Source organism: Perca flavescens, chromosome 17 (assembly GCF_004354835.1).
Source record: "Perca flavescens isolate YP-PL-M2 chromosome 17, PFLA_1.0, whole genome shotgun sequence".
Lineage (NCBI taxonomy): Eukaryota > Metazoa > Chordata > Actinopteri > Perciformes > Percidae > Perca > Perca flavescens.
The window spans coordinates 17,823,378-17,840,245 of record NC_041347.1 but is presented as its reverse complement, the minus strand read 5'-3'; the positions used below and the strand labels follow the sequence as shown (position 1 = coordinate 17,840,245).

The following is a 16,868-nucleotide window of genomic DNA, read 5'->3' as shown; positions in this document are numbered from 1 at the left end:
ATTTTTTTATTGCAGTGAATTAGTTGTATGTGCGAGTCTGGAGTGATTAAGGTCTGGGTGGTTTTGATAAAGTCTGTCGGTTACATTGCAGCCTGCTGTCTGTCTGCGTCACCCTTTTACTCATTAAATACTGGTGCTTTTGTAGCCCAGGCTCTGTGTAAAGCTGTGCCCAGTGTGGATCTGGAATATTTTGGCATTGCAGAAAGCGTAACTGAGGTTTCACCTCTTTTTCCCCTGTGAAAGGAGAAAGGAAGGTGCAAGACAGGCCATGTGCACTCTTACAATCCCAAAACTTAAATGAGAACATTTTCAAAGTAAATTAAATTGTCTAAACTTGTATTTATTGTTCATCAGATCAATGTACCATTGACATTGTTTAGTTATGTTTTAGGTTTGGACTGTTGGATTAAAAAATGGAAAATTAAAAACTAGAAAATGGGAGTAGTTTCCTTTTCTATCCATCCATGCCATGGCTTGACTGCATCTGATTGGCCGGTGGGAACAATTTAATCTGTCAAAAGTGGAAATACAGAACGCTTTCTATTACTTTTCTATTTAAAAAAAAAAAAAAAAGGAAAATTAGACTATTAAGTTTTACACTGACCCAGGATAGTACATATCTCTGTATGGGATCAAGTGAGAACTGTCTTATGTACAGTAAGTGTGTGTAGGTATGCACATGCATATGTTTTCTCCACCAAGTAAATATTTTGTGATAAAGTCAGATAAAGAGGGATGAATGTGCACACTGGGTTTAGTCAAAATGATAAAGAAATGGCACATTTCAAAGAAATATTCTTTATAAAAATTTCAAATATATTTTATTTATTTACTTTTTTGTAAAACAAAGATGTATTTCAGTAACATAACTACTTACATGTTAACTGATTAGAAAATGTTGTCAAAGTTAAATTTTCATCTTTTACTGCTACTGCAACAGTGAATTCAGGTGCTATGTCTGAATGTATGGTTCCTGCTTTCATACAAAAGAGGTTTAACAGAAGCAAACTCAAAAATTGAAGTACAAAACAAATAAACATTTGAATAGTGATAGTGAAAAACAGTACCAGAGACTTATCAACCCAACATTGTTGGTTCTGTCCAGAGTCTCTTTCTCTCTCTTTCTCTCTCTTTTATTCTCCACTTGTTTTCAGAAAGATCTGAGGTCTTCTCTGCCTTAACTTCCTTCTCTCTCCAATTGAAAAAGCAAAAAATATTCAAGTTTCCCTCTTTCAGGCCACAAAAAATGTTGCTGTACAAAGTCAGTGGAAGCATCATCCAGGCTGTCTCGTCCCATCTGTCTTCTTTCCCATCAGGGATAAACGCAAAAAGCCCAATTTTCTAATCATTTAGTATTTATTAGGATTGCCTACTTTTTACATTATTAAACCATACAGTTAAGTGGATCATCTACATGTCTTTGCTTTGATATTGTTCCTGGGAGCTCTGTGCCAGTGTATGCATTGTCCCATTACACAGCCCACATTTACTGTAGCGTATCATTTCTCTCCATTTTTTTTTTTTACACTGAAACAAACCCTGCGTTCCCACTCAGCTCCCTTTCCATTCGGTCCGTCTATAATCATTACATTATCAAACATGTTCTCCCTCCCAATAGTTGCCTCACATCTTTACATTCCCATTTCTGAATGCCACTGTCTTGATAAAGATATCATACAAGTGATTTGTTCTACTATGTCAGAAGAGGAAAGTAGAATTACAAGGAAAATTCTATTAAGTTTGCAGGTGATCAATCAAAATGTCTGTTTTACTTAAAATAAAATGATATCACCTAAATTAAAAAAAAAAAATCTGTGGTTTCTTTGGGGGTTTTATTATTCAGAGGGAGCTGTGTGCAGCTTTTCCCCTCCAACATTAACATGTCTGATTCATCTAAGCAGATCAGGACGACCCCCTTGACGACCTGATTCATGTTAAAGCTGAGAAAATAAAAGCTTGACTGCCCTGAGACCCTTTGTAGGGCTATGTAGCGGGCTGGATTTTGGAGGGACCTGGGGTTCGGGGACGCAGAATTAGGATCTATGTGAAACAAGGTGGAATGTGGGAAGCGATCGTGGATTGTGCCAACAGTGCAGCGAGACGCGTCACTGGAAGACAGTGTGATAGGTGGGACACTGATGGGACTTCATGTACTTGATGGCGAACTTGAGCTCCTTGCTCTTCTTGTCCCACTTGTGAATGGACATGAGCAGCAGTTGCTGGTCCACTTTACGGCCCATGATGAGGAAGTTGGAGCCCAGGCTGTCCAGCTGGGAGCACGGGCAATTTGCACCATTCTTGATGTACAGGGTCAGTTTCTTCAGGTCCTTCTTCCTTAGCACACCCTGCTTCAACACTTTCTTCTTCTTTTGTGCTGCTATCAGCTTCCGGTCACCCTTCTCTTTCTTCACCTCTTTGATCTTCATCTTGAGGGCTGAGGGAGAAGAGAGGGAGATATTTTTGAACTCAGTCCAACTTCTATTCCATAAAAACAATATTTAAACCCAGAAGCTGTTAATGTGTCACTCTCATTCCCCTGCTCTTTTTTTTAATTTTATTTTTTTACTTTGAGCAGCTGTGACATTTGTTCTTACTGCAAACCTGTACTGAGCTCTGTGCTGTGCCAAAGAAGCAGCTATTTTACACCTCTCCTGAGTATCATCATTTAAATTCTCCTGCAGCGTATAAAAACTGCATCCTGTGTCTATGTTTGTGTGTCTGACTTGGGGAATACCCATAAATGAAAAGGAGGACATGTTTTTGGAGCTAGTCAAGTCTTAAGCCCTTGAGGGTGAGTCCAAGTCACAAGTCATTTGCAAATTGCAAGTCAAGATGCGAGTCTCTAAATGCTGACCCTTAAATTACATGGCAGTTAAACATTTTCCTTTCCCAACTGGCTTAAACCTGTTTTTCTTACATATAACTTATTTTATTGTTACAGGGTTTCACCATGTCAAATCTTGGTACCTGCATGTTTTCAAGTCTCAAGTCAAGTAGTCGGACCTAACTCTCTCTCTCTCTCTCTCTCTCTCTCTCTCTCTCTCTCTCGCTCTCTCTCTTAGGGCACTATTTTAACTATCTGAAACACAAGCATCAAACGTGAAACGCAAGTAGCTTTGTAGGCGGATCTCGGGTGCTGTTGCTATTATATAAATAATAAATGAGTCTTGCGCCCGACGCAAATCTAAAATGGGTTGGTCTGAAGTAGCTAGGTGTGGTTTGGGCGTAACATGCAATAAACCAATCAGAGCGTCATCTCACATTCCCTTTAAGAGCAGGCACGCTTGTTCCATGGCGGATTGCTATTATGACGGTGGATTTGCCTGGCGCACGCCAGTGGGAGCTGTCCGAGATGCGGCAAAGTAATAAATGCCCGTCTTGACCGGGTCGCGATGTTGCTTTGATACTATAAATAAAATTGAATTGAATTGAATTGAAATTGCTGCGGCCTCTCGGGCGCATCTCCTCAAGTCTGGAGAGGATTGCTGCAGCCATGGAGCGTGGGCCTCCAAACGCACCACCTGCTCCTGTTGTGCCCCTTCCTCCTCCCCCCACTCCATCTCCATCCACCCGCTCCACCAGGAGCACATCGCGCATTGTCACTCCCGGACCAGATCCCGCCGGAGTGTCCAATCCCGCCGTAGTTCAACATCACGTCTCCTTAAGTCCTCTAATATTTCCTCATTTATGTCATCAACACATCCATAATTCATGGAAATGAACCTGTGTTTTACATAACAAGCCACAAAGAATGTTGCGACTTTTTGAGGACTGTACCGTAAAGTGCCTCCTGACCTATCCAAACACCTGAAGCGAATTTTCAGTAATATTTTTCCTTGTAATTATGTATGGTTTGCAAAACTGGGAACTGCTGCGTGTAGATGAGAGAAGCAAAGTGTATGCACGTTGTGCACGCGCTACATTATGGTCAAGCATGCGCCCCTAAAATAGCATCTGAATAACGCGCCACTGACTTTAGACTAGCGCCACTGACTTTAGACAAGGTTTTTCCTGGTCTGTGGCGGAATTGTTTTCTGAAACTGCAAAATAGCACCAGGGAACGTTTGTGCCTGAACACGCCTCCTCTTTTTGCTGAACCGCCCCCGGGAGCGCAAATACATTCCCTAATTTACCGACGTGCGTCTGTGGAGGGAAAAGTCAGCTGTGCATCGGGTGCAAAATAGGAATGATACATGCGTCAGCGTACAAAGGCAGTTGCGCTGGGTGCAAGATTGGGCCCTTAGAGTCTTAAGTCTAAAGCTTTGGTTCTACCATCAGTAATGTTTCTACATTGGATCTGTATGGAATCACTTTAGTACCATCCTTTGTTGTCTTCACTTTGTAGTCCGATGTAATCCATTTTTTAGTCTCATGCTCTTCTATTGAGATATTGCGCTTAGACTCCTGTATTTTTACAACACTAAATACAAAACAGATAACCTCTGTTTTTAGTATATGTGGAGTTTGGTTACAGAAAACTCCGGTTTATCAACTTAATGAAGTACTGACTTGTATCTCCCGTTGAGCCTCGTGTTTATAAGTGTTACATTTGCATTTGAGAGAGGAATTCTCTGGGTGAACATTTTGACAGGTGAAATTAATCACGGGCCGGGCAAAGGCGCAAGGTCGGTATGAAACATCGCTATGTACCCGAGCCTGTTGGAAGATCGCCATTTCACTTCTCGCCTGCATAAACATCCCTTGGCACACTCTGATACTTTGCATACACAGTACATGCGAAGCGATAGCATGTTTATGAAGGAATGTGTGTGTTGAGTTGCCTCTCATCCTCATCCTAATTCATGTCCAGCTCCTTCACTGAGGGCGTGTGTTTGTGTGCTGCATTCGCGTGCCCAGGCATGTGTGTGTGTTTATGTGAATGAATGCATTCATGTGTATGTGTGTGTTCAGAAAAAGATAGGAAGGATAAAATAATTTCCCTCCCTACTTCACTTTTAAATGTCCACTCATATTTAGTCATAAGTGATGCAGTGGGGTCCACAGTGTGCACCCTGGCCAGTATCCTTGTGACAAGCCGTGCCCACGTCTATATACAAACTCACTTTCTTTAAAGTGTGCACAGGGGGCGTAGAGGTAGAACGAGGATAGAAAAGTGTGCTGTCATATTGAGCAGAAACAGGTTTTCTTTAAGCAAGCAAGCTCCCCTACCCACCAGGTGTAGGCTTCATGTTCATGCCCTGCCAGACACACTTTCCTCCCCCTCTCTTTACTACTCTTGTCATTTGTGCTAAGCTGCAGGATGGTACAGCAAGGAATGTGGAGGGATCAGACATCAAAAGTAGACGTGTAATAAAACACGAAGCACAAAATTCTCTGAGGGCAAACAGTGTCCGAAGATGAATAGACAACAACATTCACGAGGTATGAGATCAAGCTGTAATCAGCTATCGCCCTATAGAATGACATTAGAGTAATTTTTGCCTTGATCTCCAGATCAATACATCACGGTTATCTTGACTTCTCTACTCATTCTCATCCAGTCACATACATTAACAGCCAATACAATGTCTTTGGCTCGCTATCTGCTGTCACACGTTTCATTCTAATGAACAGAAAGAATCTGATCCCCCCCAAAAAAACTTTAGAAGATTGAGATATGTAATCCTGAAGTTAATCAGACAAATATCGGTGAATTGCAGCTCAAGAGTGTGAGCAATGTTCACAAATATGTATTTTGTTGTTGTCGTTGGATGTGATGTGTTGGTCGTTTATTAATTTATGATTTATAATGGGTCATGTTCTGTATATTTAGGCCAGTAGGTGTGGGTGTTTTCCAGAAGACAGTTTGCGAAACTGATATTTCCTCTGTAGGATACTACAGCATAGAAATATGGTTTTCAGCACCAGTCTGGCAACATTTCATTTTCAATTACATTATTCTCACTAATCTGTTCAGAAACATAAGCCATGTTCTTCATAACTCTCCCAAGGTTATGAGTTTCTAGTTCAGTGCTCAGAATCTTATGACCAGAGAAAATAGAGAGCAGTATATCATTAACTCTAAAGACTGGGGCAATAGTCCATGCAAGCAGAAATTCAGCTGCTGTGGAGTATGATGGGCCAAAAGCCTCGATGAGGAGAAATAATGGAATAATTATGTTCTGGCTTTGTGCAGGTCATTACTGTGGTGAAACTGGTCATGCTGGAAAGTATAAAGTTTAGAAAAATGGCGTTGAATGGACATCAGGGACTGGAAGCTGTTATATTAATTTATCAACTTATGAGAGGAAAAGGGTAATGCTAGCAGGGGGAATAGTGCAAAATTGATGCGTGTTCTGCTCGTTCATGTCTGTGCTCATTCATTCCCATTTTCTACAAATACCCACAAACATATGGTTTAACGGAAAATCTGTTTAACGGAAGAGACTGAAACATAAATATGTTATGAAAGAAATCATAAAGCCCAATTCTTATTATTTTTATGTCCACCAACAAAGTACCTTTAAGTCTTTTCATTTTTTTTTAAAACTAAGGCCTTTGTAAATGCAAAGGTTTTTACAGTAATAAAGATCTGTGTGCATAATATTTAAAAGTTGATGGATGTTTTATTGACAATACTATGCATGTGTACGAGAGATAGTTATTTTGCAATAGTCCTGCTACTTTTGGAGTCCTACAGCACACAATGTAATATAATTCTGGTGTTAGACAGGTAGACTTGTAACAAAAACTCCTGCTTTTAGTGTAATTGTCTCAAATTTACAGCCTAAACAAACTTCCTGAAATGTTTATGATTGCACATATCTGTGCTTTTAAATAGCTTCTTCTCAAATTCCTTAATTTTTGTATTCCCTTTTATTTTAATAATTGATGTCAAACATGCTTGTACTCCTTCAGTAATTAAGGATCAATGGTGTTTTAAGCCCCCAACGTCTCCTTCCAGGCATTGCTGCGACCGCTGACTTCAAGGCACCTAACCCTAACCATTGCCTACTCCTAGTGCCTTCCAGACAGCGCTGCCTGCAAGGAGACGTTGGGGGCTTAAAACACCGATAAACGTAATTAAGCCTGAAACCTTTTGTCTACACAGTTGCACTTGCGATTTAATAAATGTGAAATGTCGCCACTTTCAGGCAAAGAAGGCAATAGCTACTGCACTTTTAACTTTTGTGCCGCCTGCAGGCAGTGAGTGTTACTGTCCTCCCCTGTACTGTACTGTATACACATCTATAGGATGCAGCTCTTACTCTTCAATTGTTGGTACTTACCAAAGTCACTGGCACAGTAATGCTCCATTATGTTGTCTGCTTTCAGCTCATTGTCACATGGAGGGCACACCTTCGACACTGAGGGGACAGAAAAATAATTTGTCATTAGCAGCTACACATAATTATTTTATAATCATATTTCATATGGTTCTATTAAGGCCAGATTAGCTAATACTGAGTTAAGGTGAGTTGAGGTCATTGTTAGTTAAGTGCAGTCAGCAAAACCAAAGTTGTGTCTGTATGAAATCGTTAAACCTGAGCACTTTTTAGGCACTTATTTTCAGCCCCCCTCCGCTTGTCAGAGGCTATTTGCTGCTGAGAGAATACACAGTCCAGCAAGCTGACTGATGTTTGCCCTGCAATTACACTGGACATAATGTTTTTAATTCTGGCCCTTGTATATTTTGGTGGTGCAGGCGTGGTCTTGGCTGTGCAGAAAGGTAAACGCTGTTGCAGCAGGAGCAGCTGAACATGGTGAAAAGTGATTCAGTACAGAGACACAGCCAGCACTGAGGCCACACAGCAACCACACATTGTGAAACAGCAAGGGGAAACCGAAGCAACGAGTTCAGTTTATTTTTAATTCAAAATGTATGGTCATGCCTGCTTTGCTCGAAAGCATGTTTAGTCTCACTAACTTTGATTTGTGACTTTCTGATTGATGTTATTGTGTACCCATACAACATGAGAGAGAAGTAACAGGCCCTACATTAAACCTTTTATTTGTTTACTGCAAATTCTTGCTTGTCTACAGCAGAAACTGACAAAATATGGAAATATGAATAATTATTATGACATTTTGACTTATATAGTAAATATTCTTCCCCACGCCAACTATAAATCCTGCTTTCAAAGCCCTCAATCTCTTCTTTGTCAGACACACAAACACACACAGACATGCTACATACTGCTTTGTAATTTTCTCCAAAAGTAAACTTTATTATGGCCATTTCTACATACTCTGAGTAAGCCCTGAAGAACTGGTGGTAGCTACACACATCTAATATCAGTCTACTTATCCACAAAACAGAGGTTGGGCCGATCAAGAGAACAAGGTACAATATTAGAAATGGTCAGGGAGAGAAGGATGTGGTATAGGAATCTTCCCCACACCACATATATGCACCTACAGGGCAGTTAAATATCATAAGCAGCCTTTTTTGGGTATATGCTTATAGGGGAGCTAACTTTTTCTGTCATTCACTTACCACAGTATCCAAAATAAGTTTAGATCTCTCCCCCCTCTCTGTTTTCCTGTGTGTCTCACACTTACAGACACACACAGGACTATCCTAGCAAAGTCCAGCCTAGGGCCCTGGGTTAAAAGTCAGGGTTCAAGGGTTATCACCCCTGCCCAAACCTCAGAGTCTGGGCAGATAATGAGACGGGTCAAAGTTTAGCATGCTTCGCTGCTCGGGATCGTGGGGAGGTGAACCCCCTAACCACCGCTGAGTGTTATGTATGTGTGTATGCGCTCGTATGTGTGTGTCGGAAGGAGTTGAACCATGTTCTTGTAGAGTAACTGCCAGTTTTTCTCCTCTGAGGATTCCCATGCATTCACAGGCAGGAGACCTGCGAGGCTTTAGGGTCAAGCCTCTTAATTGTCTGGTGCTGACATAAAGACTGGGACAAGAGCATGGAAACACACACACACACACACACACACACACACACACACACACACACACACACACCGATAAAGAGATGCCAAAACTCTGGATTTGTCTGTTTTGAATGATTCCCTTGAAGCTGTTGCGTCTTATTCAGACTCCATGGTAATTCATTCTGGTTTCACTGGGGTGGTATGTTGGCAGGAGGCCCAGTTGTGTTGATGCCAGAGCATGTGTCAGGAGAAAACCTGGACCAAAATATACCATTTGGATGCCGCTGAGAAATCAATTAAGCGACGACTGCCCTCATCACGGTCTTGTCTCCATAGGGGGAATCACCGTCATGTTCTGATGGGAATCACTGCTGCGTGTCTTAGAGTGTTTTTTTTTCCTGGAGACATTTCTACTCAGCAAATATTTTGACATTAGGTCATGTATTTTGCCATCATCTCAAAGCAGTTTAGGATTTGTTTTTTACTCCTCCTTTTATGTTCTTTGAACTTGACCACCTCTTGTGTATTGCTTTTCCTCATCTGCGTGCTGGGTTATAGACTTAATCACAGAAACATAAAATGTTTCCATTCACAGTGACGGATGTTAGAATATAGTATCTCAGAGATGTTGTTCTGGAGGTTGAGGAGGTTGGGAGTTGATGATTGAGGGTAAGAGGAAAAGGATGATGGGAGTAGGGTTAGTAGGGAGGTGGTCCGTTGGAAAGACCTGCTGTTAATCTTCAAACAGCAGACCAGAGTGGAAATGACGTAGGGCAAGAGTCCAGTAATTTCACTGCACGGCTTCACTTAGTCATAGCTCTAAGGTTAATATCACGTTATCCATTTCAGTCTCCCTCCCCTGCTGTACAGTATATTTTATTTCTTGTCCCCCCTCTCAACCTTTTTCTCCTCTCTTTCACATAACCTGCTTATGTATTTTTAACAAATTAGAGTGGCTGATTGAAAACAAGGAAATGCAACAAAATCTCAGTATTGGAAAAGAAATCTTAATCTGGCTTGAGAAAATGTATGATGTTAATGATAAAAGGAAAAGTAGAAAGTCATTTGTCAGATAATACTTTTGGTGTTGAGGTCCCATAAAAAAAGTGCCATTGTGCAACTATGTGAAATGTCTCTAAAATGTGTCTACCATGACCTCCACAAACATGACAACACAAAGATGATTGTCATTTTGTTGTAATTGGTTGGTGCGGTGGAAAGTTGCTGCACATTTATTTAATTTAGTTGTTTCAACAACATACATTTTGTTCATCACTAAGTAAAAAAGCCTTGTCCAAGCATTTGTCATTACATAACATTCAGGAATCCTTTCCATTTGCCTCAAACATCAAATCACATTTTAGGTTTGCAACAAGTTGCTTAAAATCAATTTTACAGCTTGTGTCGTAGTTACAGTTTGTGCAAAGTTACATGTTTCTGCTTACTTTTTTCTGTCTCTTTGTCTCCCACACATTCACACGCACATATCTTCACACCAAAGATAACCAGATCTAACAATATCGTCATCCGATCCCCTGCCGTGTCTTTTTCCTCGTCCCCTGCAGTCTGAGCATCACCGACTTTTATGGGAAAAACGTTCCATTTAAAGTATGTGCAGGTCACTATCTCATGCCTCATTTGGGCCCTTTAAGTTACGAGCAGCAACACTTATGACATAAAACGGTACTATGCCGGAGATGAAATGCAGCGTGTGATTTATGTCAGAGGGCCTAACATCTGTTTAAATGCGGCATGCAGACGGACAGAGGAGGACTTAAATACGGCCCACAGGCAGCCCCCGGGGCCCCTAAAACACAGCATGCTCCTTGCATCTGTAGGAATCCTATACAGAAGAGAAAATACATTCTCAAAAGGCAGAGGCAGTCTTCCATGCACAGAGCATTGGATCACATTTTCCCTTTCATATAGCAGCCAGGGCCACATGAGTAGCACCCATTGTGCTGCTGGGGAACTGACAGTGCTGCCTGTCTCCTTTAGCACGGTTGTAACTTACACTAGCCGCATCAATGAGTACGGCAAGGACAGACAATATCTTTCACACCATGCAATTTCAACGACTTTTGCTGGACAACGTGCATATTGTCTTGAAGAGCATTTTCTGCAGAAACATGCACTTTGAGATATGGAGTTTACCCTTTGCACTTTAACAGACGGTGCAGAATCCTAACGACCCCTACCATACCTGCTGATTCGCAGATGCTGACAGCAGCTAAAGGTAGCATCATTAAATAAGGTGGAGTTGATGGGTGGCATCTGCCAGATAGACTGAGCTCAGCTGGCCTTCTTCACTCCCTGTGCCCTCTTTTGTCAGCAGACTGCTTGTCTTCCCTGATATAATATCTCCAGACTTGTGTTTCACATAGTCACACCACATGGGCCCCTGTTACTTACACACTTAAACACACACACACACACACACACACACACACACACACACACACACACACACACACACACACATGCACACGCACACACATGCCAAAAATCATCCACACACACAACCTGAGCTCAGGTAGTAGTGGTGGTGTTCTTCTCACTTTTGGCTATGACAGAGAGGTGGAAAGTGAATCTGACTCTGTACTGTTGTTTCCACAGGAGCCCAGCTGGATAGCCCTTATATGAGCCTGTCTGAAGAGAATCATCCTTGTTTTTTGACACGGTTCTCAGGACACTCACTTCTAACAATTCTTAGCTGAAATTCCTTTTTTATTTTCGCTGTGTGTGTGTGTGTGTGTGTGTGTGTGTGTGTGTGTGTGTGTGTGTGTGTGTGTTTTAAAGCCAAAAGTTTGTCCTCAGGATGGCCTCATCGGCACATCTGAGAATCTCTGGTTCTTAACAAAATGTCAGTGACTGAGCCCTCAGGCTAGAAGCGATATGGGTTCGCTCTCAGTTTCAAACACACACACACACACACACACTCACGCACACTCACACAAGCACACATTCAAATGTAATTGTTAAACTTAACCAATATAAAATTTTTGATTTATATTTTACAAATTTAATTCCAACATATTTCCTCTCATTTTCTCTCTTCATAAAATTGCTTAACAGCAAAAAACCCTCAACAAATTTGCACTGATCTCGCACCACTCTCTGTAATCTAGCCGCCTCGGATCATTTTTTGATTAGATAGGATCAACAAACTGTTGCCTGTTTGAGGAGATGACAGATAAAGTTTAAGCTGCCTCCGTCTCAGGCAGCAAGTAAAAGAATGAGTTATGGCTCTGCAAAGCCAAAGTGTCACATAGTTGAAACTCGTCCTACAAAAACAGAACAGCCACTTTTCCTAATGGAATGAGCCAGCTCCGCATGAATTCACCAGAGAATCCTAAAACGATCTTTTTTAGCAGGGTAGATACTAAGATATCAGTATAGTGCGAAAATTATTGATAAAAAGCAAAGATATGTCACACAATTTGTTATGATTGACAGGACTAAAATGATGTTTTGGCATTATTGGCTTTCATTTTTAGCGCTTTAGTAAAGCTGTACATTGTAATATATCAAAGAACAGCTCAATACATGGAAAACACATTTATCAAATGAAACATAACACGCAGCAACATTTCAACCAAACTAGATAAGAAATGGCAATAAACAGTAAAGGAAAGAAGTGGAATAATGAAACAAATAAACCGTTTTTATTTGAGTCCTTATTGGAAGCAGAGAGGCAGACACTTTTTTGTGCTGCAGGAGGCAGATTTTCTCCTATTCTACACACTGTCTGCTTCCCTTTCCTTTCACTCCTCTCCATTGGGCTCTTAGGGACAATCAGACTTTCGTCATTCCCATTCTCTGCCCGCCTCCCTTGTCCTGTCATGTCGACTAATTAGTGGGAGCTCAGTAATTGGCCTAGCTAATTGGCCTGCTGGCTGCCAGACCCAACAAAGGCCTAGCAGACTGGGACACAGTGAGGACTGTCCCCACTGTCTAAAGACTCTCATCAACTCCCTCTATCCCCCTCTTAGCACTGACTGCTTTTGTAAAGAGGCTGCATAAGTAGTCGCGGCGCATACACACACATGCACACGCCTTTTTCTCTCTATTTAGTTCCCACTCACCCTCTCACAGCTCACTATTGGCCCATCTGTCTGTTCTCTTACTCGTTTCCTGTGAACAATTATATAATACTTTCCATTTTTTGTGAATCAAATCTCTCTCAGAAACCCCAGTGTAATTTCCATTTCTTATTCTTATTCTTCTTATTTCATCCATATTGGGTTTTTTGTTCATATATTGACACTCTGCAGACCAGCTTTGGAGTTGCATGCATGGCATCTTTAAAATAAGACATTCTTCATTAACTCAGTTGTGAGATTGATAGATTAGCTGTTGATGGATGTATGCTGATAAAGGTGTGTGTGTGTGTGTGTGTGTGTGTGTGTGTGTGTGTGTGTGTGTGTGTGTGTGTGTGTGTGTGTGTGTGTCTCAACTTTTCAGTTGAGATGTGTTTAACATCACAGTCCATTAATCTAAACTCGGTGAGCGATCTGGCCGTCGGAGTCACTCGGTCTCCTGTCTCTCTCTCTGTCTGTCTCTGTCCCTCCCTGAGGCATATGTTGATGGCAGGGAGCTGTCCTGAACTGTCCACTTACTCAAGAACTTTCCCCTGTGGCCTCTTCCTGCTCCTGTCTCTCTGCCTGACTCTGGATAGTCTCTCACTTAAACTTTCATCTGTCATCATTGCAGTGTGGGGAAACCATATGAGCCTCACAGCCATTAGGCTCTCACTGTTTCTGACTCTGCAGGCTCTCGGGACACTGATCTGTCTCAGTAATGGTATTAGCGGGAGTCCTGAAATAAACAAACTATTTTTATAGTGTTATTTTTGCATTTGGCAACACAAGTCATAGTATAGCAATGATTTTGTATTTTTATTGTTTTTTTAATTGTTGCATTTTTAACCCATGTATAATTTTAAATACTTGCTTATTATATATTATATACATTCTTGATATTGCTTACTGAAATGCACGTGTTATACCTTATCATTAAAAACTGGTTTGTACAATATAAACTATGTTTTGCACAGATTAATAACAAGCTGTTAGCATGATTTTTATGCTGGAAAAGATTTCTATTTTTAATTTGTATTTATTGATTTATTCAACTTGAATTGATTGTAATGTGGTACTGAGCTTGTCACTTTTGTATTTTGAAAGGACATTAAAATGAAAATGTCAAGCTAACATTTTAACTTCTGTATAAGCATTAATTCAACTTCTTTAGTACTATTTACACTATTGTGGACTTGTATGTGTGCATAGCTGATTTTGTGTGTGTGTGAGTATGCTTGAATGAAGGTGTGTGTTGGAGTGGATGTATGTGCACATAGCTGCCCTACCTGGTGGCTGGGTTGCGTGGTTCCCAGTGAACTGCATGGGGATGCAGAGGTCGTTATCAATGGGAAACTTATCACAGGTCAGCATCTCTGGCCAGGGGAAGCCGTAGGTCTCCATCACCGGAGCACAGCTGTCCCTCACAGCTTCACACAGCGAGCGGCAGGGATAGATGGGCCTGTCCAGGCACACCGGTGCAAACAGCGAGCACAGGAAGACCTGGGTATCAGCATGGCAGCGTTTGGCCAGGAGGGGTACCCAGCTGCCCGCCTGCTGCTTGACCTCTGGCATGGTCTCATGGTCCAGGAGGTTGGGAAGCCTCATCTTCTTGTAGCCCACATTGTGGCACAGGCGCAGGTCAGCTGGTATGTCCACACACTGGGGCTGCTTGGTGTAGAAGCGACCATTGTGGAAGTTGTCCGACTGCCAGCTGTAGTAGTCGTACTCATCTGCAGCTGAGACGGTGAGGAGGAGGAGGAAGAGAGAGAAGAGCGACAGGCCCAGTGCCAAGCTGAAGGAGCCCTGGGTTAATGCCCACCTGGGGCTCTTTTGTCCGTGTGCCATGCCTCTCTGAGCCCAAACCAACAATTCAAGAATGTTGTATCCAAAGTCTCCAAAGTTAAGACAAAATGCAGAGAGAAGAGAGGAACAAGTGGGGCAGGCGTACAAGCTGTAATCCCTTTTTTTGTCCTGAGTATGGACGCCGTGGATTGAAAATGAAGTGTTTAATTCCCTTCTTCCCTGGAGAGTCGGCCCTCTAAGCCTCCCTGAAACAACTCCTGTGTGTGTGTGTGTGTGTGTGTGTGTGTGTGTGTGTGTGTGTGTGTGTGTGTGCGCGCCTCAGGTAGTGGAGTGGGGAGGCAGCAGTCAAAGAAGAGTGAGCGCACAAGTAGGACTGCTTAACTAACTTTCCCTGTTAATAATGTCTCACTCTCCTTCCCTCTCCCTGTCTTAGAAGTGTCTCCAGCCCTCCCCTGCTCTCTGTCTATTAGACTGCAGCTGTAATGAGGAGTACCTTAGGTTTTAAGAGGCAGTGGTGGCTGCTTTCTGCAGCTGCCTGCCCCCTAGCAGGCTCCCAGACCACTCACCTTCCTACTGGCCTCCCCTGCACTCACTCACAACAGCCTGAGCCAATCACAACCCTGGGGGAGGCTCCCACTGGCCTTCAGGACACTCCTACAACCCCTTGTCCTTGACAAAACCCCTCCTTTACAACAAGTTAACATGAGAGAGAGAGAAAGAGAGAGAAAGAGAGAGAGAGAGAAAACTAAGTCAATAATCATTTCTCTAATATGCACAAGATTCTTTTGTCAGAAACAGCCACAAACACACAGACATAACAGACACTGTCACCCTCTTAATCATGCTGTTTTTGTCATACATTAATAAACTTTCTACCCCTATTACATTTACTCATCAAAGGCTCAACAAGCTCCCTGCACATGTCTGCTTGCCATTCAGGCCTACTCACTTCATTACCTCAAAACAGTCTGGCGTAACGGGATTCTGCTGGCATCAACAGTGTGAAAACGTTCACACACACACACACACACACACACACACACACACACACACACACACACACACAAACACACACATATACTCGAGCACAAATCTAAGTGCAAGAAATCCAGGAGAAGCAAGTGAATGAAGTGGGTGGGAAGGAGCTGCAATGAGGTTACTGAGTGTGGGTTGTGCAGCTACAGGTGGCTAGGTGGTTTACCCGTGCTATGGGAGTTATGCTAATGTGTATGTTGGCTGTGAATAGAGGCTCGCTGCCCCTCTGTCTCTTTCGATCAGTGCCACTGACACAGTGAGGGCCTTTGCCTTGGCAGCAAATTCACTAGAAGGGTCACATTCAGATTCAAAGGGCTGTAGCTGTGTGAGCAGGATGTGGGATCGGTGGCTCACATGGAGGGTGTTCTTGCATCTTGCATTTGATCTAGGTCACGCATTAATGCTTCTCCTCATTGGGCTGTATATGCAGGTTCATGCAAATGATTGGAACGAGTTTGTTTGTCGGTGCAAGCTGACATTTTATCATGATATAGAAGGACCGTCAGGACAAAATTTGCAGCTGAATACTGCTGACACTGATATGAAGTAATAGGACATGAGATTTTGGAATATTATTATTATCTGTATGTGGCAGTACAAACAAGGACAGTAGGAATGCATGTGTGAGTGTGTGTTTTGCAAACAGTCGGAGGTGTACTTGGATGAGAATCAGGGACAGTATTGTTCTTCGCCTGTAGCGTAGAAGATAAAATTCCAGAAACAGCAGTCAGTCCATAAAATCTAATTCAATGAGATGAAATCAAATAGATAAAAACGTGGCTCAATATCAGGCGACCAGGCACATCAATAAAACCCTCCACATTATCAAAGCACCCATATAGTTTTACCGTATCTTGACCACATTTGTTTCCAAAGCCAGGGGATTGTGAATAAGATTACTGCACCATCTAATCATTTTTTTTTACTTGAAAATGGAGTCTAACATGTTTCAACCTTATCTTCCCGAGCTACATTTCAAATCCCTGTCTGTTGACTCTTATTGGTGGGTTGCAGACACTGTGGAGTGATTTTTCTGGGAATCGAAAAGCTGCCAGCAGAAAAATACAAGCTCAATCTTCTCTTGGAGCACTTCTCATAACCGGCAATGTGGAAATG

The 16,868-nt window shown here is 42.1% G+C and overlaps 1 protein-coding gene across 1 annotated transcript; it reads right to left on the bottom strand.

Moving 5' to 3' along the window:
• Positions 1-868: 868 nt before the first annotated feature.
• On the bottom strand, positions 869-15,209 carry sfrp5 (secreted frizzled-related protein 5). Its single transcript, XM_028603651.1, has 3 exons — positions 14,201-15,209; positions 7,230-7,307; positions 869-2,434 (listed from the first exon to the last, which is right to left on the bottom strand). The coding sequence occupies exons 1-3, from the start codon at positions 14,757-14,759 to the stop codon at positions 2,106-2,108; spliced, it is 966 nt and encodes a 321-aa protein (XP_028459452.1). The 5' UTR covers positions 14,760-15,209; the 3' UTR covers positions 869-2,105.
• Positions 15,210-16,868: the final 1,659 nt, after the last annotated feature.